We start from the raw sequence: 24,456 nt of genomic DNA on the forward strand, positions 1-24,456 counted from the left end.
ATCTTAGAAACAAAATGGTTTCAGGAGTGAGCTCTTTTATCGAATTTGTCGTTTGAATGATTATAGCTAGAAGCAATAACAATTCAGCGGAAGTTCTATTTTGAACTTTGCGCGTGCAATTTTTTGCGGAATTTCCCCGACGCTGGCATTTTTGCAGAATTTTTCCAGTGTTGAAAACTGATTTTTGCGATGCTATGTTTGAGCAACAAATCTTTTAAGATCCACCTGTTACATTCAGTTGAGTTACAGCACACCCTATTTGGTAGAGAAAACTCGTTAAAACTATAAAAAAAAAAACTTAGAGCCGTGCAATGTCCAACATCATACTGAGGGAAGTCAGTTTTTTCGCGGCGTGAGTTTACAGAGGACTTTTTTTTCTTCAATGGGAAAGTTATTTCTACGAATGAAGAGTAATGGCAAAACTCACAAATATCAAAACCTTCAAAATCTGTAGGGAACAATTTCATTGTTCTTTTTACGCTTTCTTTTACGTCATATTTTGTGCCCTGTACACAACGTAGGCGACCAAATGTAACGCAATTATTCATATTGAATGCAATGTAAACAGTGAGTACTTTGATTGAACAAAACCGAAAGACATTTTTCTTCAAGTACGATTTTAACATGTCTGGAGCTGCTGCTAGTTTTTTTACAACCATTGCAACTGCGTTCAAAATAGCCGTGCAATCGAACGAAGTTCCAATTAAGACCATCGTGGCCACATTGCTGTTGTACGGCGTGAAAGAATTTCTTAACGACATCATCTTTTCTTGTCCGGAAGAACATTTTCAAGTTTACGGCAGTCTCTTCATCTTCGGCCCGTCTATTTTCCTCTTCTGTCTTTCGCTGCTGGCTTCTCCTCCTTTTTGGCAAGCTGTCACCGGCTGTTGTCTCCTGAGATGTCGCGGAAAGAAATTGTTGTTGATGAAGGCGAAAAATAGCGTGTTCGTGGCCTGTTTGCCTCCTCTTATTTGGTTGATGTACGCTTTTGTCGAACAGGACTATTACGTTTGTGCTAAACTTGGCCCTCTTAAAGCGGCACTTGCTATGGCAAACACAACTGCGCAGAGAGAAGCCGTGAAGAAGGAATTTACTCAAGCAAAAACGACGTCACAGTTGATCGCATGGGGTTTAGTACTAGGTATAGTTATTCTTTCCACAATCTTCGTCACGATCTACCGCTTGTGCTTGCCAATTGATCCAAAACTACTGGGCAAATACGCTTATGAGGAATACGAAGCCGACAAAGCTGTGGCCCTTTTCAACGAAAAAGTAAAACCTCTCGCAGAACAACAAGCGCAAGACCTGATCGATGGTTTGTTTGAGACGTACAAGGACAAAGATCCCGAGGAACAGCTTGCAATTGTCGAGGAGCAGCTCAAGAAACTATTCCCGAGACATGCTGGTGTTTTAACGGGATCTGTTCGATCTTACCCAAGTGGATCAAGACAAGTGTCACCAGCTATTGCTTCAAAGAAAACAGAGGCAGGGAATACCATAGAGTTACGTCCAATGATGTCATAGACAGGATAAAATGCCCCCAACCCCCGCGTCCTCAGAAGGGTTACGTTGAAAATGCTGTGCTTTTCAGGAAAGTCTTTCCCACAATCTTAGTTGGCTGCATCATGTAAGGTTGAACCAGTTTCTATAGCAGTGTGATTGCTGTTTAAAAACCACCTCATTTGCACTTATTATTTTTTAACCCTTTAACTCTCAAGATCTGATTGTTAATTCTCCTTTTTAGGTGCTACTCATTTCCTTGTAAATTAGTCACAGGAATTTGGTGTTAGATCAAGATAACAACTTGTACCTGATAAGTTTAAGTATTCTCATTACCTCTCTTCACTGGATAATGTATGGATATTATGGGGAGAAGTTATATGTGAATCCCTTTTAAGAATTAAGGGGTTAACCCTTAAACTCCTACAAGTGACCAAGACAGAATTTCTCCTTACAATAACAATACATTATCAATCAGGCAAGTGATGAGAATAAAGAAAAATATAAATTAAGGGACTATGTGTTGATCCAATACCAAATTCTCCAAAGTAACATAAGTATTGTATAGCAGACAGTGAGGAGAATTTCTAATGAGATCACAGGAGTGAAATGGTTAAAGTTGGATGCAGACACCTTTTATTGGACAGTTCCATCAGCCAATCATACCAGATACTCTCAAATGGGATTCAGGTAATTGATTAAAGTAACCAGACAGAAACAACAACTTGGTATCCAAAACTTGGATGGATGGATTTAGTAGATTAGACAGTATCTCTACTAGGGACATTTCTGCAGTTAGAACTTATATAGAAAATCCTCAGTTGTGGGTTTAAAAATTAGACTTACTGGCCTTCCTTCAAATAAGTTTCATGCATTTTTTCCTCTAAAATCATGAAATTATAGTAACTGTAATAATTGATTGTAATAGAACTTCACTCATTCTGCAATTTGCTTTGTAATCTTACCTATGATTGACCAGTTAGGGCTAATTAGACCAATTAGTGCAGTCCCTGCACATCAAACTCGCACTTTGTGGCTGTCCAATTTTTTTAAGTCATTTGATGGTTACAGACCAAACTTAACCCCACCCAGTCATGTAGCCAACGTAAATCAACTTGAACATTCATTTGCATGTGAAGCAAATTATAACAAGAGTGGAAGGAAGTTATGTCCAGGAAAATTTGTCTCATGGATGAATTGTCTCACACTCTTCAAACCATTTACTGTACTCTTCACAGGAATAATGCAGGCTAGCATTCTGGTATAAAAATTTTTAATTCTTTTTATTATCATTTCCTGGAGGTGATGTGTATATTAATGAAAATCTCACAGACTTAATGCAATATTACTCACATCATTGAAGCAACTCAACTGTGCTCCTTTAATTTTAATTGTTTCTTCAGTGTTCTAGATTAAAATTGTGTACCACATCATGGTGTGCAATATGTGTGCAAGACATGGGATTATCGTATATTTCAAACAATATTATATCCCCCTTTATCCCCCCCTCCTACCAGGGGCTCCATGTGTTGATTAAAACCCTCCTGGCCAGCTGATGCAGAGGAGGGTGTAGCCCTCAGATGGAAAAATTGTCCTCAAAATTAAGTTTCAATTCTTGTTCAAGATAACTAAGTTCTGTTTTTTACAATACAACTGCTGCCTTAAGAGTGATGAGACAAGTAAAGTGACAGAAAAAAGTGTAACGAGATAGGATAGTTATTCAAATGCAAATGAAAAGAGCAGGAATAACGGGTTAAAGTGACTGGCATCTGATTTCTCCTTACCGTTTCACTTGGGAATCAAAAAATGAAAGAAGAAAATGATCATGCAATCTAATCAAATCACTCTAGTCTTGGTTATTAAACAGATTCTCCCTGTCAGGACCATAGGAAATGTACAGATAAAAGTATGGAGAATATGCATAGTGATATTAGGGTGTCAGTAATGGACTAAATTTGGGTCATCTCATATTCCAAAGGGGATTTTCAAGAACTATAGTTTAGTAAATGATACACTGACATTTTGAAAAAAAAATGTGAATTTCTTTCATTGATACCCCCTCAAGATTCTTGCCCTAATTTGAGCTAACATCGTATCATGGCAGAAAAGTGCGTGTTTGTCAATCAGGTTTAAAAATGCAAAAACCCTCTCATTTCTTTACCCTGATTAAGACAAAAATGTCTAAAAAAAATGTCATTGTGGTATATTGATTTCATCCAGTCATGTTCAATATATTAAGCAAGTAATTGTTTGTTTGCATTTTGTTTACTTAGTTGTTACTCTCTTTTGGGTTCTAGCCATTTTTAAATGCTTTATTTATGCCCTTAGTTCGAGATATCCTCCGCGCGCGTTTGGTCACGTGACCAAATACCCCTCAGCTGAAACTGAGTGGTTTTTCCCATTTTTCAAACCTTACTTCCACTACGATAAGTATTCGTTTAAAATTTAATTCAAGCTTAGAGAGCGTTTTGTGTCGCATACATATTTACAAAGAGTATGCATAAGGGTCAGTTCGTTTATTGTATTATCAGTCGTTTGCTTGCTGTATTTTGAAATGAGGCCGGTAAAAATCAAACGGAGTTTCGTTAACCTGTACAGAATACAAATTCACTCTCTGTTGATTCCCTTCTTATCGGTGTTTTATTTATCAGCTCATTTCGCTAATTTACAAGATTTGAGAAGAAAATGTAACATCATGTTAAAACTTTGCGGGGTGAACATTCTTAAAGAGTATTATACAGCATTGATGAATGAAAATCTAAAGCTCTTTTTGAACATGGATCCCTGTCAATAAGGTTTTAATTAAATAATGAGGTAGTCCAAAGAAGAAGGACAAAAATAAGGTTAGAGAAATATTCAACAAGGAAGCTCAAAATAATACTGTTATCAACTCTTCAAATATTAACACTTCCGAATTATATTAAAACACTTTATCTTCTTTAGACGTCAAAATATCTTCTCACATAAATAAAAAATATCAGATTGAAATGGTTTTCTATTTCGTGCCTTTTGTTTCTTTCTTGGGTTTACAGGTTCAGTTGCTTCCAAATCAGCTGAAACTAACTCCAAGTTATCGTAGGGCACTGCTAATTTGCTTCGGCCAATAGTTCAAAATGTGCTAAGTGTAAACGTCGAGGAAAATTGCCTGGATTGTATTTAACTTGGGTCTCATTCGTGACGAAAACCTGACATGGTTTGCATCAAGTGAAGACAAAGGCGTTGTCCACGAAGGAGTCATTTTTTTTAGTTTACCTCGTTTTTAGAGATAGTAAAGCTGATGATAAGGAAAAATTGCGCCGAAATCTACCACTCTTTAACGGTCAACTAAAAAGGTTTAAGGTTCCAGGAATTTTCCCGACAGAGATAACGCTGCCTTTTGTAAACAGCATGAAGCCAAGAGTATTCTAAAACAAATACTCGTTTAAAAATAATCGGTGAACGACCACGATTCCGCAAGACAGTGAACCGCAGTTCGCGCCTTTCAACAGTCTCTGTTAATGCATCGGCCTACCGCTGTTGGAGCACGGTACAACAGACGCATGGGCAAGCCTGGCTCCCGTGATAGCAATCTGCTGATCTGACAGCCTACGTCTGGATGATTTCTTCATGGGAGGGGTGCCCATGTTTGCTGGCGTCGAGTAGCGATGTTGTTCTTCGGTTATCGTGTGGCAATTCTGTGAGAAGACCGGCGAGGAATATCGCTGAGGGGTCGGTTCATTATCGTAAATCGACCTCGGACGATTCTCGTAATGGGATATGGGCCGAGAATGCTCGGAGGGTTGTATTTCTCGTCTCCGTAAGGTGGAGAGCTCGAGCTCGTCGCCACCCGTAGATGCCCTTCGATGATTGGTCCGCACGGGGTGATATTCGACTTTTGTATAAAAGACAGTTTGATCAGATGACACACGTTTGAACTTTGTCAATACCGGATGGTGTCTTGTAACGTTCATCTCGCTTGAGGTTTGTGCGCGTTGTCGCGCCGGTTGACGAGTGAATGATATAGTAACCGGTTGGTGCACGGGAGTTGTTATCTCCCTCGCAGTATGATTTACATCACTGCGTACATGTCTGGCCCGAGCAGGCCGCAGTTGTGAGTCAACATAGACCTCATTGACGTTCTCTGCGCTCTGTGCTTGGCGCACTTCGACACCTACCTCGCGCTGAGGTCGGGGCTCACGCATGACGGTAAAATATGTCCCTTGGCTCGTTTCCTGGACTTTGGCCACTGATGACGGAGCCTCTAAATTCTTCCCTTTGTGACTGAAAAAGGTCTTCCATTTACGTCCACTCATGGATCCTTCACTTGTTTTCCGTCTTGCGGGAACCTCCACTGACGTCCTGTACACAGGGGTCTCAACCCGCTGAGGCTCCTCTACCGACTTGGCTCGAATGAGCTTCCCTGAGGGTCTAGAAGGCGTGGTCTGAGCACGTGCCCGGGCTTCTTCCAGTGATATTAGTTTCGTAGGAGGGGAAATAGACAGCGAAGCCATCCGTGGACCAAGGGAAGGAGCGCCAGCGATATCTGAAATGAATGAATACCTGACGGTTACTTAATGAGTTTTCTCCATATTATTGCCTGAAGCAGACTGCGTAAGGCCCAGCACTTCAATGCAACCACCACAAGTCTGTTACTAAGAGAAGATGGCGGTGATCGATAAAGACACTTCCCGCGAGGCCATTTTTTGCAGAGTATATTTTGATGATTTTCAAAGCTGTAAACGGTTAAAAAAAAAGGTGGGGCAAGGCATGTTATAAATACAAATATGTATTTATAACAGAAAGAAAAGATCTCATGAAGGCTACTGAGCTCATGCGAGACGTTTCCAAGAAGATTTTCACAAGTGTAGTACTGAGTAATTTTATATAGGACATTCCGTCATCTCGAATCTCTTAAATGAGAGTGTAGTACAAAATATCATTAGAAAAAGTTAAAACAAGTTGCCATGTATATCGAACGTGCCATTCACACGATAAATCAAGCAATTTAACGCGACAAACATCTTTACCTGAATCAGCGACGATCTTTTGTTGTCTTTCCCAAGAACCCGAAGAATATCGCGGATTTGCCACGATGGCGGCGGCAGCCGCCTTCTCGTCAAAAAACACGTGAACGTTCTTAATAAGATACTCGACAATAACAGCTTGAACATTAACTTGCAGAAGGGCCGCACCTCCGCTGTCAAGCGACATGGGTCGGAGGAGGTTTGGTGACCACACTATCGCCAGGTTCTTCGCATGCATGCCAGTCTGGGGCGAAAACGAGGCGACATGTGACAAGTGGCGTAACAAGTATTCCAGTGTTCTGTAGTGGGGAGGGGGAAGTTGCTGAACTACGTGATGGACAGCAATCTGACGTTGCAGTTCATCAGAAATATGAATGGCGGTCTGAAAAGCATAGATTACAGAACACTGTTAAGACAGTAGTGACCAGGAGTCAATATCTTAAATAATCGGTCATGTCTGTCGTTGTCCCAACACTACGATGGCAAAGAAGATGCTAATTGTGAAATCAAAGCAGCCACACCAACAGTACCCCTGGAAGGTCCCTATTGAACAAGAAATTGAAGCACGGAAGAGAACGCTGACTTTGAGGCATTGATTAGGCGACTACTCGATTCCACTCAGGAGCAACAAGATTGCTAATTGGAGGAACATACTGCAACTAGAAATAGTAATCTGCAACTCGGATATTCTATTATTACGGGATTGTGGGTGTATGCAATAATTTGTAAGGCAACAATCAACGGTCGAACAAATACTCAATTACCAAAATTCATCATTTCGTTTCGTTTAGTTTGTTACTTTTGTTATTGTTTCGACCACATTTCCGTCTATGGAATCTAACACTTATTTTGTCTCCCTTTGTGTTCAAAACGCCATTATAATTAAACTAGGTACTAATAATAATAATGATAACGATGATGATGGTGATGATGATAAAAATGATAATGATAACGATGATCAATGAAATTTAAAATAAATTTAAAAAACTTAATTAATAGGGAAAAAGACGTACGACAATGAGCTTGAGCCTACCACAAACTTGTCGTAGAGATGATAAGTCAGCAACGGATTAGGTAGCTCTCTGAGGAAATTAAAGAACAAGACAGAAGTTTTTCGATATTGTATGTCGTCTACTTGACAAGTAAAGCGACTTTTGTTGCGACTCTCAGGCCCATGCTCCCAACGATTTCAGTTCGTTCCAATTTTCAAAAGACCTATTTCGACACCGTGAAAAACTGTCGTCAAAGTGGAGGAAGCCACGAAGCAAAACAAACAAAACAACACGACGCATAAAAACACATACACCTACACAAACCAAGTAAATAAAGCAAAATTCTTTAAAGGAGGGACTAAATACAAAAGAAAAGAGGACAGCTATAGATGCAAAAAGATTTAAAACACGGATTGCGAGTAACAAGTTTGAAAAAACTATATGGGCTGGATTTCTTAACATGAACACAAGAAGACAAAGTTGTCGCTAAGAGGGGTGAAACGGGTCTCAACACAGGTTAAAAGGGATCCTTCAAGAGTTCTTACCTAAAGTACATCTTGAGCAAAGAGCTTATGCAATGTATGTCCCGGATGTAACAGTCTTTCAAAAGATCAGGTGGTTCTTCCCCATCAAATGCCAATCTGAAAAGAGAATTATATTCACAAATTTGCAAATTTGCCTTTAAATTCGCGCTGTTGAGGAACCAAATGGACAGCAAGTGCACGCCAAGCCAAAGTAATAGTTTGAAAGTGAAAAAGTGCTACCTGAGTTTCTGAATGTTGGATGACATGCCGGAGAGACGATAAATCCCATCTACGATGCCATTTTTCTCGATCACCTCGGCACATTTTACCAATACCAGAGGAACTGAAAGGAGAAGGAGTTTTATTAAAACATTTTAGACGAGAATGCAGACGTTCAAGTTCCATGGATCGTCTCCTAAATATTATCGCACCTTGCTGGTTGGTTTTCACTAAATGCTCGCCCAAGTCGCAACCAAATGTCCGTTCCCTGAAAGCAAAAGGAGGACAAACTCAAGTTACCCTTTGCCACCAAAGGTCAAACTTTTTTAACAGAAATCTCGCGTAGCCTTGGAAAAATTCAAGCTGGGCAGCGTATGAAATAAAATATTTGACTACTCACTTTAGAATACCACTCTGCAAAAGCCTCGCCTTTGATGGGCGGGAAGATAGGAACAGTCTCAAGAAAGACACAATTTTGCCTCGCTTCTTTGCAACTTTGGAAATAAAACAAAAGACAAATAATTAACTCAATGAAAAAATACGCGCGAAAGAGAGAGAGTGCATTTCCATACTTCTAGCATCAAAATATTTCAGGCATGACCACCTGACTGACTGACCGACCGACTGACCGACCGACCGACCGACCGATCAGTCTTTTCATGAAACTACTGGCTAACTGACTAACTGACTGTCCAACCACCAATCAGTCTTTTCATGAATTTTCTGGCTAAGTAATTAACTGACCGACTGACTGTCCAACCGACCAACTGACTGACTAACCAACCGACCGATCAACTAACTGGGATTTTAAAAATAGTGTCTCGAGCAATCTTAAAAAAAAGTAAAGTTACACCGATGAATACACAAACCTGGTGTCATATTTGAGGGGGCCGCGTGACCTGGCAGGGGGGTATTTCCGTCCGTTTTGTCACTGATTACTTCAACGCACTGACTTGGAAAAAATCCTACCTAAAAATTACCATGAGGGTTTGTTAGAATGATCGACATCTAGGTCATAAGAGAGTTGTCTTTACACCCTCACTGTAAATAAGTATGGAGAAGTTATATAATATCCTCAGGTAAAATTCAAGAGTAATTAAGTGTAATCAACTGAGTTGCTAACGTAAATTGGCCACCGTTAAGAGTTTCTTTAGCCCTTCATCATTCGCTTAAGAAAGAAGTCTTTTTTCCAGGAGTAGATGTTTCCTTAGACCAATAGAATGATAGCGGCAATAATAGGGAAGTGGCAACAATAGATTTCGTCTCAAATAAATTTCAACCCATCTACTTTAAAAACAAAATTTTTCTCGCTGATGCAGAACGAAACCGTATGAAGCTTTGAGCAGTCAGTTATTATTAACTACTTATGTTGGGGCAACACAGACTATACTGAACAGGGTTCAGTTTAAGTAATAACAGGAACTCTGACTCATTCGAACTAGATTGATGGGAGAAAAACGGGTTTGAAATCTTTTTAGCGATCAACTCATATATTGGCATCTAAGAATGAGATCAGTTAACAATATTCAAACTAACTCCTTCGATTGTTTGCTACGCTCTAACATCTTAAGCAATAAACAAAAAGTAAATTGCATTTAAACAAGGCACGTGGTAAACCCTCACTACATCAGTTTCTCTTATTTGCCTTCAACAATGAATAAAAGTGGTAACGGTAAATATTTACCCACAGTTTAAGCACAGAGCATTATCGCACTTTGTAAACAAAGCCACAGTACCGACGTGGAAAGTCTTATAGTTCTTTTAAAATTCTCAACAATCTACTTTGACGTGTAACGTACTTGGATACAATGTACCACTCATGAACGCTAGTTCATCGGCACAGTTTCGTAGCCTCTGAAGGAAATAAAATTCAGCTTATAATTACCTCGAATCCTTGTTTTCCTCTCCACCACAAACTTTCATCAACAGGGGGCATATCAATCACAGAGATGATCCCTCCAACCTAAAGTAGTACCGATAGCGAAAAATCACACTTAAAAGTATCTACGTACAAAACACAGTAAAATGAAAATGAAACCTGGCGAGCATTGTTAGAAAGTACCTTCGGCGGACATACAGTCCACAATATCAGTGGATTTCTGCATTTCTTTGTGAAGGAAAACAAAGCGGATACGCTATGAGGAGCAGAATGGATTGATTCCCACGTCATAAGGGGCCGCTTCAGGCTATATGAATCGCTTACATGGTAATTGCAAAACTACTAAAGGCCCGCCGTCACCACAGTATCAGTGATCGAAAAAATCTTCATTCTATTTCATAGCCGAAAAAATATATAGATGCTTCAGTGCACAGCTAAGAAATGTCTAAAGTCAGGAACATCATGGCAATTGAATTATTACAAGCAGTTATCAGTCTTGCCATTTATCCACAAGTACTCTTGATCACAACACAAAACAAAAGCCGTTTGCATGACGTCATCTTAGCAGAAGATGCATGCAAACAGTTTCGATTTTTTTTTAAATGAAGTCATGCGCAACATAAGCCCATAGACTTTATCCATTTTTTAAAATCAAATTTTTCAAGAAAGTGTTTCTTGGATTAACAACAGTTACCTGTAGACTGTACATAGCAGAAAAAATGGTACCGCTTTTCAATTTAGAGTCGAAATTTATCCGAGATTGCAATCGTTTCGCTTTCTTGGCACTGTGATTGGTCTAGAAAACTCGCGCAAACTCTCAACTTATTGGATGGAAACCAGAATCAGACGCGACAACAACGCGCTCTCTCGCATATAGGAAAGGTTAAATGTGTCACTTTGGAGGTTTCACCAGTTCCTTGTATTATTTTCTTTCGTTCTGAGTGCCTGTTTTAATCATACCAGTTTTCTATTATTGCGACACTCAATTAAAATGCACGCCAAGTTTGATGTGCATGTTTGACGTCCTACGAGCGATCTTACTCTTTCGCGAGTGTCGTTGAAATTTTCTGATGCAAAGGGCTATTTAATTAGAATTTTCCACACAAAACCAAAAATAATAACCATAATCAGAGAAAATGAAATAACTCTGAAATAATAAACGAGTTGAATCTAAATAAATAGGAGAAATAATAAGACAAACAAAAAAAAACAGTAGGTAAACAAAGAACACTTTAAGTCATGTAAGTGGGTAAAGGAGGTAAACCGAGCAACCCTTCAAAATCACTATAGCATGAAACACGAAGAGTTTAACTAAACGAACTTGAAAATCTCATTAGAGATGCTTAAGAGCACAACGTGCAATGATTTCACAATTATTTTAACATATTTTTTGCAAAGCCACGCAAGTTACACAGGAAAAATGGGCCAAAAGAAGATGTAAAAAAATTTCAATTTAACTTAACTAAACTGCGACCGATGACCAGTTTCACACTGATTACGACACAAGATAAAGGATGACTTCCACACTTCAACCTCTACATCAAGCCATTTGGTTTGAGTTGAAAGTAGTTTTGAATAGCTTACAGTGTAAGATGCAAAAATCAATTAACATTCCAAAATTCCTAAAATGACAGTCTTGATAAAGGTATTTCAATGCTTCCAACTGTCTAACAAAGCTGTTTGCACACTTTGCATTTTAAATCAAGTTTGGTCACGCGATCACGCTATGGTCTCCTACTAATCCTTCAAAGGAAAAACAAAACCAAGTCATTGTCTACGAGGTCATACGAAAAGAAAAAAAGAGGTTGAAGGAAGAAGCTATTCGTCGGGCACAAGTGTAAGATAAGCTAAAATAGCTGAGTGCACCCACGATGTTTTGAACCTCAGATCTTCGGAATTCACAGACCGATGCTCTTCCACTGAAGTAGAGAGAACTAGATGTAGAGCCTGGCCATAAACTTAGGCATGTGTTCTGTACACTGCTAGGATCTCATAGCTCAACAGCAAGACCTCCAAAGATCAATTGTAGAGTGTCTGACCACGAAATATACTCAGGTGGGTAGATCCGACAGTCACCTAATCTGGCCTTCAAAACATCTTTCAAAACAGCAGAATTACCACTCAGAAGCGAGGCCAAGCGGGATCAATTGAATGCACATAAAATAATAATAATAATCATAGGCAGCATTATGAAATGGTCTATGGAATTGCTGTTTACTTGTAAAAACCGGGATTGAGGTTCTGCGAGCGGATCCGGTTTCCCTATTTCATCTTTCATTTTCAAAATACTATACTAGCACCCCTCGATTCCTTTCTCCACCCAAGCGTCTCATTGTTTACTGGTGACTTTCCAGGGTATATCACTTCCTCTTTGTGGTCTTCAACTTACCTCAAGAGAAAGTTCGTCCACGGCTTGCGCGGTGTATCGTTTGACCACGTGAGCAGCTGCTATTCCTGGAACGTTGATTGGTGATTCGTCTGTCAGTAACGTGTGGTTTCCATGGTTATCGAGCTGACAAGTTAGAAATGAAGTCATGGACATGATAAGTTTGTCACACTATGAAAGCCGGGGCCGGAAAAATTCCCAGAATTTGTCTTGTCATTTTCGTTATGGAAATTTTTTGAGAACCAAGCTCTAATTAGTAAAAATCGAGAGACATTGAAGTGAAGAAATTTGGAATCAAATGGGAGCGAGCTCTCTTAAAAATGCAGAAATCTTAAAAAATCACAGTTTTCTGGTTGAACAAGCAATTGGCTAGTTCCAAAAAGCGTGCCTTCACTTGTGCAGTAATTACAAGAATAGAACATATACATATAAGCTTTCTTTCGACAACTCACCTCGAGCCAGTTCAAGACTGCACTACAGTTCATAGCATCATCAGCAAGCTCGGATACTCTGGCCAGGTAAGCCTGTACCACCTGAAAACATTCCTGTAAAAACAACGTGATTGATGATGCGGTCACGACAAGTGTTAAATAACCTTGTTTAAAAGTACCAGAATCCCTACTCTCTCCGGGTTCACAAGAAACTTTCGACTACGCTGATCTTGGCTGGATGTAGGATTCTAAGCTCGTACCAGTCTGTTGCTCCGTTGATGGAGCTCTCAAACGGTAAACCAGAACTCGATACGGATCAAGGGTCACAAGTTTTCCTTTCTTTCAAGGCGGAGACAAATAGCATCTTTCCGTAAAAGCCTCCTTTGAGCCAAAAATCATTTCAGATGACTCAGTTATAAATTTGCCGGTATGTGCCTATTACGGTCACTCGCGAGTGAGCTTTCAACTTAAGATACACGCCAACCCTCAAGTTACTAATATAAAGATTTAGCCAAGCCCAAAAGCGGAGCTCGCATTTTTTTTTTCCCGCACGTCTCAAGGGCACAACGCCTTGCCCCAGCCAGGACTAGAACCCGGGTCGTCCGACTCGGAGCCCAGTGCACTGACCACTGGACTACTGGACAAAGCCGTGGCGTTGGCGTGCGCGCGGTACAGTTGACCACGCATGTTAAAAGTAGCACCTTGTACGGTCGTGCGGTCGTACATCAAAATTTTTTCGGCTTGATGGTTTACTACTATTTTCTATAATGATGGGGCTACGCTCTGTGAGCTCTGCTATAAATGAAAAACGTAGGAATCTCGGAAAAGGCGTAAGAAAAGAACACGAGAGAAGCGTCTTTTTTTTCTGAGAGTAACTTACTTCGCTCCTGCAATATTTTTCACTGTCGGGAAGGCGTGCGAGAGATTTTAATTTGCTATGACTTCTGTCAAATAGGCACCTAAAAAACATAAACAAAATTTAAAGTATAATGATAATATCCACAACAACACTAATAATAATAATGATGATAACAACAACAACAATAAGCCCTAATATAAGAATATACTGACCAAAAACTATCTAAAACAGTCGACGGAAATTAAAGTCAAGCAGACAGCTCTTACGAGGTGGATAATCGCACTTTGCTGACCAACCAAGCACTTTGCTGATCAACCAATTTAACCCGTGTATTTTCAAATCACAAGCCATTTCATACCATAGGAAGGTCCTATCATTCCATTATGGAGTATTTAAAAAACCTGAGTGAAACAGTAAAACGGCAAAAAAAAAAAAAAACGCGGATATGCTCTCGAGTGCGCAAAATCAGACTTCGTCACACATTTTGCAAACGAAAAACAGTTTGATCAGCCAGTTGTACTTGCACGTTCACCAGTGTTCGCCACGACTCATGACCAATCACAAGCAGCGGTCAGCTTAACTGACCAATCACAGGAAAAAGAAAAGACATGCCACCGGTGTCAAGCGCAGAAAACACTCGAAATGAAAATAGCAACCAATTTACAACAACAAACACAGAGGAAATAACATGCATATCATCGAGTTTTAAAATTTCGATGACGGAAAAAACACTTGTTGTAGAGGGGTGTTAACATAGGAAATTCAGTATTTCGTGCACACATTAAACACAACTCAAATCAAATTGGCCCACTCATTTCCTTATATATTGACTAAATAAGAGACAACTCCCGATTTGCCTGTTCCAAATTCTGTACTTTCCAAATTTCTATGATCTCCTGCCAAGTGGATACATACCTCACTTTTATGGCTGAGCAAGTGGAACAATTTTACCTTAAACGAAGGCGCGGAAAAGTTTTGCAGCCCATTTATGATTCCATAAATCCAAGCAAGCAATTTTGAATTGATGGCGTACAATACTCACCAAATCCTTAACTTAAAAATTTTATCAAAGCGTACTTCCTACGACGAACTAAAAATTCAGTATTGCACGCTTTTTACGACTGACTGAGCAACATGATATTGTCACACGAAGTAAATGCTTCTTAAGCATGTTAATTTCGCGGATTAACTTTCCGCATCCAAACTGTCATTTTCAGCCAAATTTCGTTACAAATAAACATTCGTTGGGATAGTCTTTCAAGACTTAAGGTTTGGTTAACATTTGAAACTTTCTTCATTCTGTCGACGGCTGATGAAAAATCTTGAAAGCGTGCATATTCCATCCGTTGGCGGAACCTCTACGAATAGGGGAAGGATGCAATTGTGAAAATAAAATTCACTCATGCCATCATGAAGCGCCCAGATTTATTTCAATGCACACGCACTTTGCAGCTTTGAACTTGTTAAACGTAAATTACAAAAAAAATAACAATAACTCAGTAATAAATATACAACTGTGTTGTAAAAAAGGTCAAATTGGATACAAGAACTTAATTCTTCACAAACCAATTTTCCACTTGTTAGAAGTCTGAGGAATAAACTCATGTTTACGTCGACATAATTATATAAAAGTATTCCTGTCACAATGTGTGCGTGGTGCGTTCGAGGAGATTATTCCCACAGTAAGGAATTAAAACGTTTAGTAAAAAGACATTTAACTAAGTAAATCATGCGTAGCTACGGTGTTACACAATGTGTGCTCCGCAAAAAATTTTACCTGTGAAGTGCGCGATCAAGGAGCCGCAAGTTACCGATTGTCCTCGTCAAAATCCACGACTTTCCTCTGCATATAACGTTAACCTGTTATAGAATTTAAGACTTGTTAAATTTCCTCCTTCAAATTCCCACGAGAATACAAAGAACGAGCACAATACACCTTGTATTTCTAACATAAAGGAAACTAAAGACCGTTTTACCCAACATTCAACGCGAGAACTCAATTAGAGAGGGTGTGTCAGGCTGATATAATGATATTGAATTCAGAGTGAAATGAAAGCTTTTGAAGTCAAAACAAATCGTCTGGTTATTAGCTATAACAATAAATCCCTTACAGCAAATTGCCCATTGTCTCGATAGTGTAATAAGACAAATATCACCTACAACATCACAGCAAAAACTTAAATACAAGGCATCGAGATTAAAATCAGTGATGCATGTTTCTCTACCACCAACGACAGGAAAACATAGTCAAACCTTCATTTGATCTTAACTAGACGGCGAGAATTTCTGAGCTTACAAGAAATAAGAGTTTGGGCAATAGTGTTTCCAAATATTTTGCTTCTAAATGAAGTATGAAAAACCCAAAGCGGGGGGTAAATTTATGACGTAATCCAATGAAATGGAACACAACGGACTTTGTCTGGTCCTGTTTTGACAGTTTTCCTGTATTGTCATGCAACATGCCCCGTGTCCATCCTTTCATGAAACCCTTACAGTGCAAAAGTAACAACCTCCGCCTGCCACATAATAATATTTTCCTCTCTCAGACTTAGCGCTCTGACTGCGCTTGTATTTCAAATGCCAGTTGGAAAATTAGACTGGTTTTCGACTTAAGATCACCATATCAAATAAGGTCAATCAGAACAAAACCGAGTAAATATTACAAAAAGCCCATGAGGAACCGAAAGTAAACAAAAGCAACTGCTTAAAGCGCGGGAAAACACGAGTGACCAAATCGTGATTGGTTTTAGTTTCGTATCTGAATGAAGGCGATTTTCAATTGAGTGTCGAAAGACATCTAGATTGTATTGGTCTTTGCGTTACTTCTCTCTACTTCTACTCCGTGATTGGTCCAGATTAACTCGCGCCATTTTCTCAACCAATCAGGTTCACAATTAAAACCAATCGTGGCTTCGTCACTCTCGTTTTCCCGCGCTTTAAGCAGTTGAATTGTCTTTACTTTGCGTTCTCATTGGCTTTTTTGTACGTTTCCTCGCAATGGTTGGCTTTTTCGATTATTTTGGTTATGGTTTTACGAACTTAGACATTCAATCGAAATGCGTCCTAGCACAGAAGGTGACTTATATTCGCAATCACGGGCGAAAAGTAATAATTCCTGCACTCCAAAAGAAATCACTCCATATGAAGTATATCACCACCCTGAAGAATGATGTAGTGCACGGTTTCTAAGTAATTCCAAGATCAAAAAGCCTAATAATATCATTATACTTCTCATCAATTAATTTTATTGGTCACCACGGGTATGTCAATCTCGTTCATGTAATTACATTTACAGGTAGCTCAGTAACAAATTTAAAGAAGATTATGCCTTAGTTGAAATGATCCTACTTCGACTTTAGTTCGGACAAACAGCATGTAGCGTCATTTTGCCAACACAACAACGCCCCCTAGAGGTGATATTTTTAGCAGCACCTCTAGCCCTTCTCCCCAAAGTAATGAGAACATGACAGTCTCTTTACTAACCAGAAGTGTTCCTTCCTCTGCAGTTCCGTTATGGTATCGTTTGTCGCCTCCATTGTCTGTGTAAAGACCTATCTGTGGGCCAGGTAAATGAGAACACACAATATTGCATTAAAGAAAGGCACTCTTTCGCTTTCAGACCTCTCCCAAAGTAATACGGGGGAACAAAGGCAAAAAGAACACAACTAGGACATGACTGTAGAGATAACTGTAAGTAAAAAAGACCACCACGTTGCATTGAGTTATCGGTAGTGTTCGGCGCTCGGTTTATTAGGATGAAAAATGTGCCATGAATTCGTAAGTGTTTAAAAATTTGGAATTTAGGCTTCCACCAGTGAAAAGCCAAGTTCATTACATCAGTTGTTTTACCCCATTGCCTTACAAATACACATTATAGATGTAACTACTACGATATCTCTGAGTTCTTAGCTTACATCAAATATGCCCCAGAAACTATAGTTTAAATCTCCGCCATTTTAAAAGCGCACTTGCTATTATGAAACATGTCGAGTTTTGAGAGAACAAAGAGTTACTAAACCACGAAAATTTGGTGACGCGTTTTGAAAGTTTAAATTCAGACACTGTCATGTCAAATATTAGTTTCTAACCTATACAGCGTCTTAAACGTTTTGGTGTGTAGTATCGCTGAGTATTTTTAATAGTTGTGCCGTATTTTGACGAGCCTGCAGGGCTAGCAAAAATAAAAACAATGAGTGAAATTACTCAACGATACCACACACCAAAACGTTTAATAAGTTATTTAAGTTATTTGTTATTCAACTGCTTTATTTCGTGTGCATTTCTTAAAAATTGATTGGGAAAAGCGAAGCAGATAAATAAGTGTTGTGCGCCGCCAGCCGATCAGTTAGATAGCTGTTTTTACAGTACAAAATAATTAAATGTCCAATATCACATTAGTATTAAACTCTGAAAGCTTAAACTTTAATATCGCAGGAAATTTGTCCTCGATTCGCCCTTAATTTTTGCTCTACTTAGTGAATGCAGTTGGATAGTAAGGCCGCTTGTGTGAGACTTAACAGAATTTAACAATATGGCTGCACTCGAACCGTACATACGATCCGAGTGCGTCACCTAACTAAAACAGAGACTGAACGCCAAAGTGCGAGTTGTTTGTGCTCCACGCGATTTGGCGTCCACCTTTTTAGATGAATTCTTGGACGTCATGCATCTTCATCAGGTGACTTGATACGAAAGACCGATCAGAAAACTCGGCGCATTTAAAGTTAATTTTCACAGACGTTTAGGCTATCGTTTGGAATGGCCAAAGACGGTAAGTAAACGAAGTGAATTCTTATTTTACTTTTTTACGTCACGATAAAAATTACATAGCTTTTGGATCATACATGTACATCTCCTCTAAGGTTGTTGCGTGGACAGAGCATCGACCGTGACATATCTTGAGCATATCTAACACCAGGATTGGCCGTATAAAGATATGAATTGAGCAGCGTTGAAATCACGAAATAAAAATAAACTTTATCAGCAATCAAGTTTGATATGAAGAATTAATTTTCTTTCTTACTTTAAAAGAAACAATTTTCAAATGCATGAAATTAATTAGCCGACTGTAAGAAAAGAGTTATATCACTGTATTGAGTTTTAAGCTTTCACACGAATCGTTTTTCTCGGAACTCATGGTGAGGGAATTTGGTTCAAATTCTCTGCTGCAAATAAGCTCCACGTCCTTGTAAAAGTACACTGCACTAGACTAAGTTTGATTAAGCTGGTGAAATATCCTATGGTCTAGAAGTCAAGAGAAGCCATGCCCTGATTTACTACACAACCAATGATGTAAAAATTGTGAAAACAATTTTCACAGTTCATGGATGTACTTATGAAGCAACTCCACACTCAAGCACAGGAAAATTGATATCATGTTTCAACTCACCTTCACTTGCTCACCAAGGTCCACAAAGTCGTAATGAAAATGTGGCATGTCCTCAATTCTTGGAAAACGAGAGTTTCCACCATGTTGCCTTTTAAACCATAAATGAACTACGCTTAGAAATTGGTCACCCTAGAGAGTTTCTAAAATTAACGTTTCAAGTAACAGCCCTTCATCAGAGTGAAAGTTTAAATTGAATACAATATCAACTCATCAGATAAAACCAAATCATATCCTGTTTCTGTACATCTTGGGGTATATATGTCAGTATAATAACAGTAGCCTACCAACAGGCTATCATTGGTACTGCAGCACTGAGCAGTGAAACAACAAGACATGAAGGGCAGGCCTGGAATGGGCCTCGTTTCTGGGATATTAAGTCAAGATAAATAAAGGATTCAAATTATTCCTTTATTCACCAGCATAAATGTGAGGACATAGTGTCAAGGTAAAATCACAAGCAGGTGAACACTTTTCACAGAATGTATCACTGACTCTTAAGGTATCACAGGTGTATTGATTAGGTTGCAGAATAGCCAGCCAAACTTTGGCAAGTCAGTCTTTCTTACTTCTTGGAAAAGAAGTGGTGGTTTAAGGGCAGGAGCCGAAGAAACCTAACAACTTCCTTCCTCAAAAAAAACAAGTCCCTCCCTTCTTTCTCTCTGTATCAACCTTTCTCTACTTTGAAAATCTGGGAACACGGCACTTAACTCTCCAAAGAATAAGTACTGAGCAATAACTGGTTGACACTTAATAAGGAAAAAAAAACAATTGGGACTTACCTGACTTTCTTGTAAGTTCCAGTTACCCAAGTAGAGTCATCATGAACAAAGTCACCCTGGAAGAAGAAATGATCAAAGAGTTTTTTTGAAATACTTCAGTTGCATTCTCTCTCTTTGTGGCACTTTTGATGTAGTATATCCAAAAAAGAAAACAACAAAACAAAAGCAACATAACATATACCAGAAAACATCTTTACTTGCATCAGATATTCTCTCTGCCATAATGTATTTGGCTACAAGTAGCCTGTCAAAAGCATGATTCTAGTAATATGTACCTCTGATATCACTGAGTATTCTTACTCATTTTAAACACAACAGGTAAAAGAAATTTTCAAACTTGTTGAAAAAAAATCCTTTAACCAGTAGAATTTTGAAGAATTCTAAGCAATTTTGGGCAGTCACAAGAGGTACAACAGGCAGTGAATTTTACTGGTTACCACCTAAAAATGAGAATATTGACAGCTAATTTACTCAAATGTATAACCTACTCTTTCACAAAAGTTTGAACTCTTAAACAACATGGCTTTCAAAGATATAAATTAAGTCTATTCCATACATTCATATCTACAGGTGTACAAGTAATTTTCAAGCTCCATATCTTTATAGACCTCACATTGTGAGGATTTTTAAGGGCCAAGTGCAGTTTTCGAACTATGTTTCATTACAAAGAAATAAATCCACACCTTGTTGTCTTGTGGTGAAGTTTTTTCCATAATAACACTTCGTTTTGTTGTTCCAGTAAAACTCAAAGGTAACTTCATCACTCTAGAGCTGTGGCTGAAAGGGGAGATTGATAGTTTGTTTATACTGAGGCAGTTAACCTTTTAACTCCCAAGATCAGATTCTTAATTCTCCCCACAAGCTGTTACATCTTTCCTTGTAAATTACTTGCAAGAATTTGGTGTTATATCAAGATAACTACTACAACCTGATGAGTTTGAGTATTATCATAACCTGTTAGCTGTGTAATGTAAGGATATTATGGAGAGAAGTTACATTTTAATCACACCAAGGAGTTAAAAGGTTAAATGCACTATCTATTGGTTTACTGGCATATAAGACCAATAGTAATATACCATCTTCATTACATCATCATTGCACAAGTATTTCATATCCTAACAGTATGTGAGAAGTTTGACACAATGGACTTACAAAAATGATCTAGTCCACCAAAAATCTCCTAAAGCTCAGTGATACAGCGTTTGAAGTACCAACCCTTTAACTCTCAAGATCTATTTGTTAATTCTCTGCTCTACCTGCTACCCATTCCCTTGTATATTTAGTTATGAGAATTTCATGTCTGATCAATTTAATGACTACTACCCAATATGTTTTTGATTTTTATTGAATTTGTAATTCTCTTTCAATGGTAATTGACAGCTGTACATGGAAAAATTGATTTGCTCTGGTTGGCTAGAAGTAGTACAGTTTTCAAGCAACAGAAGGAAGAGAGGAGAAAATATAGTACAGGAAATAGTTAAAACAGTCCCCCGAAAAGGTAGCAAAACCTTTAGCAGAGCTTTGAATTTTTTTGCCCCTTATAAACTCAATGGCCCTACACCTTAACATTATAAGGCTCACTTAAAATTCTAACAAGGAGAATTTGTTAAACAATGAAGAGCTGCTTCATATTGTGACAAGAATGTGCAATTCAGGTTTGATATTGTAATTAAATAATAACAGATGCTAATCACTTTTTGGGATTGAAGGGTTATGTGTATAACATTATGAAAATTGAAATTTTGATTAGACACTGTCGTTTTGACCAGACACAAGGACATTTCTTGGGTTTGAATGGATCATTTTCGCCCTATGATTCTGCATGCTAAGCTCATGAACGTCTTAAAATTTTTTCATCTATATCAAAATAACATGTATCAGATTACCATGCAAATTGAAATAAAAACTCTTATTTAAGTATTTTCACATACTACAAATTGTACTTGCCCTGAATGGAAATGAAAAACTCTTCACACATCTTAACAAAGTTTGTCTTGACGCTCTCAATGGAATTTTGAATTACTTTTTAAAATTGATCTAAACTTTGGCTCCATTACACCCTAACATCAGTAGGCATATTCTCTCCACTGTTCTCTATACATTTCTTAAGACCCTCACAAGGAGATTCATGCTAAAAATCAAGATCTTTTCAAGTTTAAGATCATTTTCTGAATTCTCATGAACCAAACATTTTATTCAGCAGTGACACCTTAGTGAGATTATACAAGCTAGTCACCCTTTACTTAGTAGCAAAGGGTTTAACAAAATTTAACATATTAATGTCCTTCTTCTGCTTTTTTTTTTTTTTTGTCTTTTTTTTTTCAGCACCAAAGCTCTATTGATCCAAGCAAGTGAAGAATAAAATTTGATTTCATGTATAGGGATCTAAGTTACATCAGGGAACCGAGTCACTAGAAGCATTGACCAATATAATATTCACGAATAAGGTGCAAGACTGGAGAAAATTGAATAAAAAGAATTTCAAATAGATCATGATTATTTGCAGTATGTCTGCCCCAGACTTTTTTATCATAACATAAATATTAATAAAGTACAGGACTACAGGCTAATTTTCCACCTTTTGAACTCTTGCACTTTAACTAAGTACTGATACCAATTATGGATTCTCTTCACAAATGCAAAAGCTTTTAAGTCTTATGGTTGGTTGACTAGCAAAATATGAATATTTGCGATGAAAATATAAGTAACAGTGTACTATCTAATAGTACAATGCCAAATTTAAAACATATTACTTTCTGTTTAGAACGATCTTGACACAAGTTCATTATTTTTTTTCAAAATTTATCTTTATTTTTTCCACTTTTGTCACAATTCCTCATAAATTGCATCATATTTTTGCTGAGTCAGCGACGAATTCACAAAGTCACATCAAGTGACTTAAGCTTTTAAAATTAGCTCAGTCTATGAAAATTTGTAACACAACTCCAAAACAAACAGACTTACCCTTCAAAAAACTTTGTATCTAGATCATTCCCTGACTAAAAATTTGACAACATCTGAGTGAAGAACAGAAGAATTCGTTTCGGCGCGAACATCCTCTTGATATTTGGCTAAATCTTTATAGCTTGCATTCAGTGAAAGTTTAATTCAAATTTTTCTTTGAAATTACAGTATTGCATACAAAATGCACCATTACCCAGCTTGAATGTACTATAACACTTTTGAGTGGTTTACTTAAACATACTAGTTAAGGTCACTGATGTTGTTAGTAGAAAGTATTACAAAAAGCAAAATCCATGAATTTTTTAACAATATTAAAGCTCATTCGCTTTAACTTTTCATCAAACGAACACTGCCTCATATCTACAATATAATCCATATCCGCCTAAAGTCTTAACGAATTTTCCGTAAGGCGCACGACATCTTTAAAAGCCGGAAAAAAGATTAGTCGCCTCAGAACAAACAAATACGATTAACACTCTCATCAATCTGTCGTCTGGGAAACTGGATATCGTGCGCCGGTCTCTGCATTTTTGCTTAAATAAACAATTCCTGTATATTTTGACTCGATCAATAGATGGACTCTTCACTTCAAAATTCAGAAGGCAAACACCTACCTTATCAAGTGATCGGTGAATAGAAAAAAAATTGCGAGGCAAAATTCTCTTACCTTGAAGTTTCGTATTGCGATTGCGGGAGACCATATTTGTTAGACGGATGATAGCCTACATTACTTGGCCCTAAAATATTGGATCAAAACAGAAAAACATCACGTTAGAGCGAGTCGAGCTGACTAACATAGAGGTAAATGTCTGATTAATACTCTCATGATTCGGATAGCGAGTTGTGCGACAAAAACGAGTGATGATCCATTATACCAAGCTAAGCTAGTGATGGACGTCTCTGGGTGTGAGCCATATCGGAAAAATCCCTCAATTCGCAGATGTTTAACGCTTACAGATTACCTGAAGGACTCGTGTCAGACGTGTACCAAGTAGCCATGTCGTATAAATGGTATTATTCGAGTTTAGTAGAATCATGACATGGTTTTGTTGATGATATTTCCTTTGTTTGTAACACCAGAGTTATCCGCCATCGTTGAAATTGCCAATCTTTGATGCCTAAATGACGTCACGAACCGTGGGCTCACTACGTTATTCCATACACCCCGTGATTCTCCGTGATCGTGATGGGAGCGTGATGCACCGTGATTCCATTATTATGAAATGCCATTCTATTTTACACTCCTCGTTCTCTAACCCGTTCTCCTCCTTGGAATCATCATTTTTCTTGTCCACTGAATAGTCAGTATCGGACAGATTATTTGCAATAACCAAGAGAATATAAGTTTATTATATCTACCAATAACGGGAAATACTAGCTGATTAAAAGTAAATAAATGAATATATAAAACTTAATGAATAAATTTGTGAATTCGACCAGGACCTTTGACCAGGACTGTGGTCCTCTATTGTTTACGTTACATGCAGGCCGGACGAAAGTATTTCAGTAGTGAAATACAATTTTTTTACCA

At 38.2% G+C, this 24,456-nt stretch overlaps 2 protein-coding genes across 2 annotated transcripts; one reads left to right on the forward strand and one right to left on the reverse strand.

Moving 5' to 3' along the window:
* Positions 1–532: 532 nt before the first annotated feature.
* Positions 533–4,033, forward strand: LOC131787250 (calcium homeostasis modulator protein 6-like). The gene has a single exon (XM_059104346.2). The coding sequence runs from the start codon at positions 625–627 to the stop codon at positions 1,522–1,524; it is 900 nt and encodes a 299-aa protein (XP_058960329.1). The 5' UTR covers positions 533–624; the 3' UTR covers positions 1,525–4,033.
* Positions 4,034–4,121: 88 nt separating this feature from the next.
* On the reverse strand, positions 4,122–24,032 carry LOC131787237 (rho GTPase-activating protein 32). Its single transcript, XM_059104327.2, has 19 exons — positions 23,888–24,032; positions 23,593–23,662; positions 20,645–20,738; positions 19,962–20,017; positions 19,183–19,270; positions 17,277–17,348; positions 15,571–15,653; positions 13,815–13,893; positions 12,956–13,048; positions 12,507–12,629; positions 10,124–10,201; positions 9,108–9,207; positions 8,639–8,732; positions 8,451–8,506; positions 8,260–8,362; positions 8,041–8,136; positions 7,537–7,585; positions 6,507–6,885; positions 4,122–6,022 (listed from the first exon to the last, which is right to left on the reverse strand). Exons 1-19 carry the CDS (start codon positions 23,922–23,924, stop codon positions 4,995–4,997), a joined length of 2,778 nt encoding a protein of 925 aa, XP_058960310.2. The 5' UTR covers positions 23,925–24,032; the 3' UTR covers positions 4,122–4,994.
* Between the last annotated feature and the right edge of the window lie 424 nt (positions 24,033–24,456).

This window comes from Pocillopora verrucosa, chromosome 6 (genome assembly GCF_036669915.1).
Source record: "Pocillopora verrucosa isolate sample1 chromosome 6, ASM3666991v2, whole genome shotgun sequence".
Classification (NCBI taxonomy): Eukaryota; Metazoa; Cnidaria; class Anthozoa; order Scleractinia; family Pocilloporidae; genus Pocillopora; species Pocillopora verrucosa.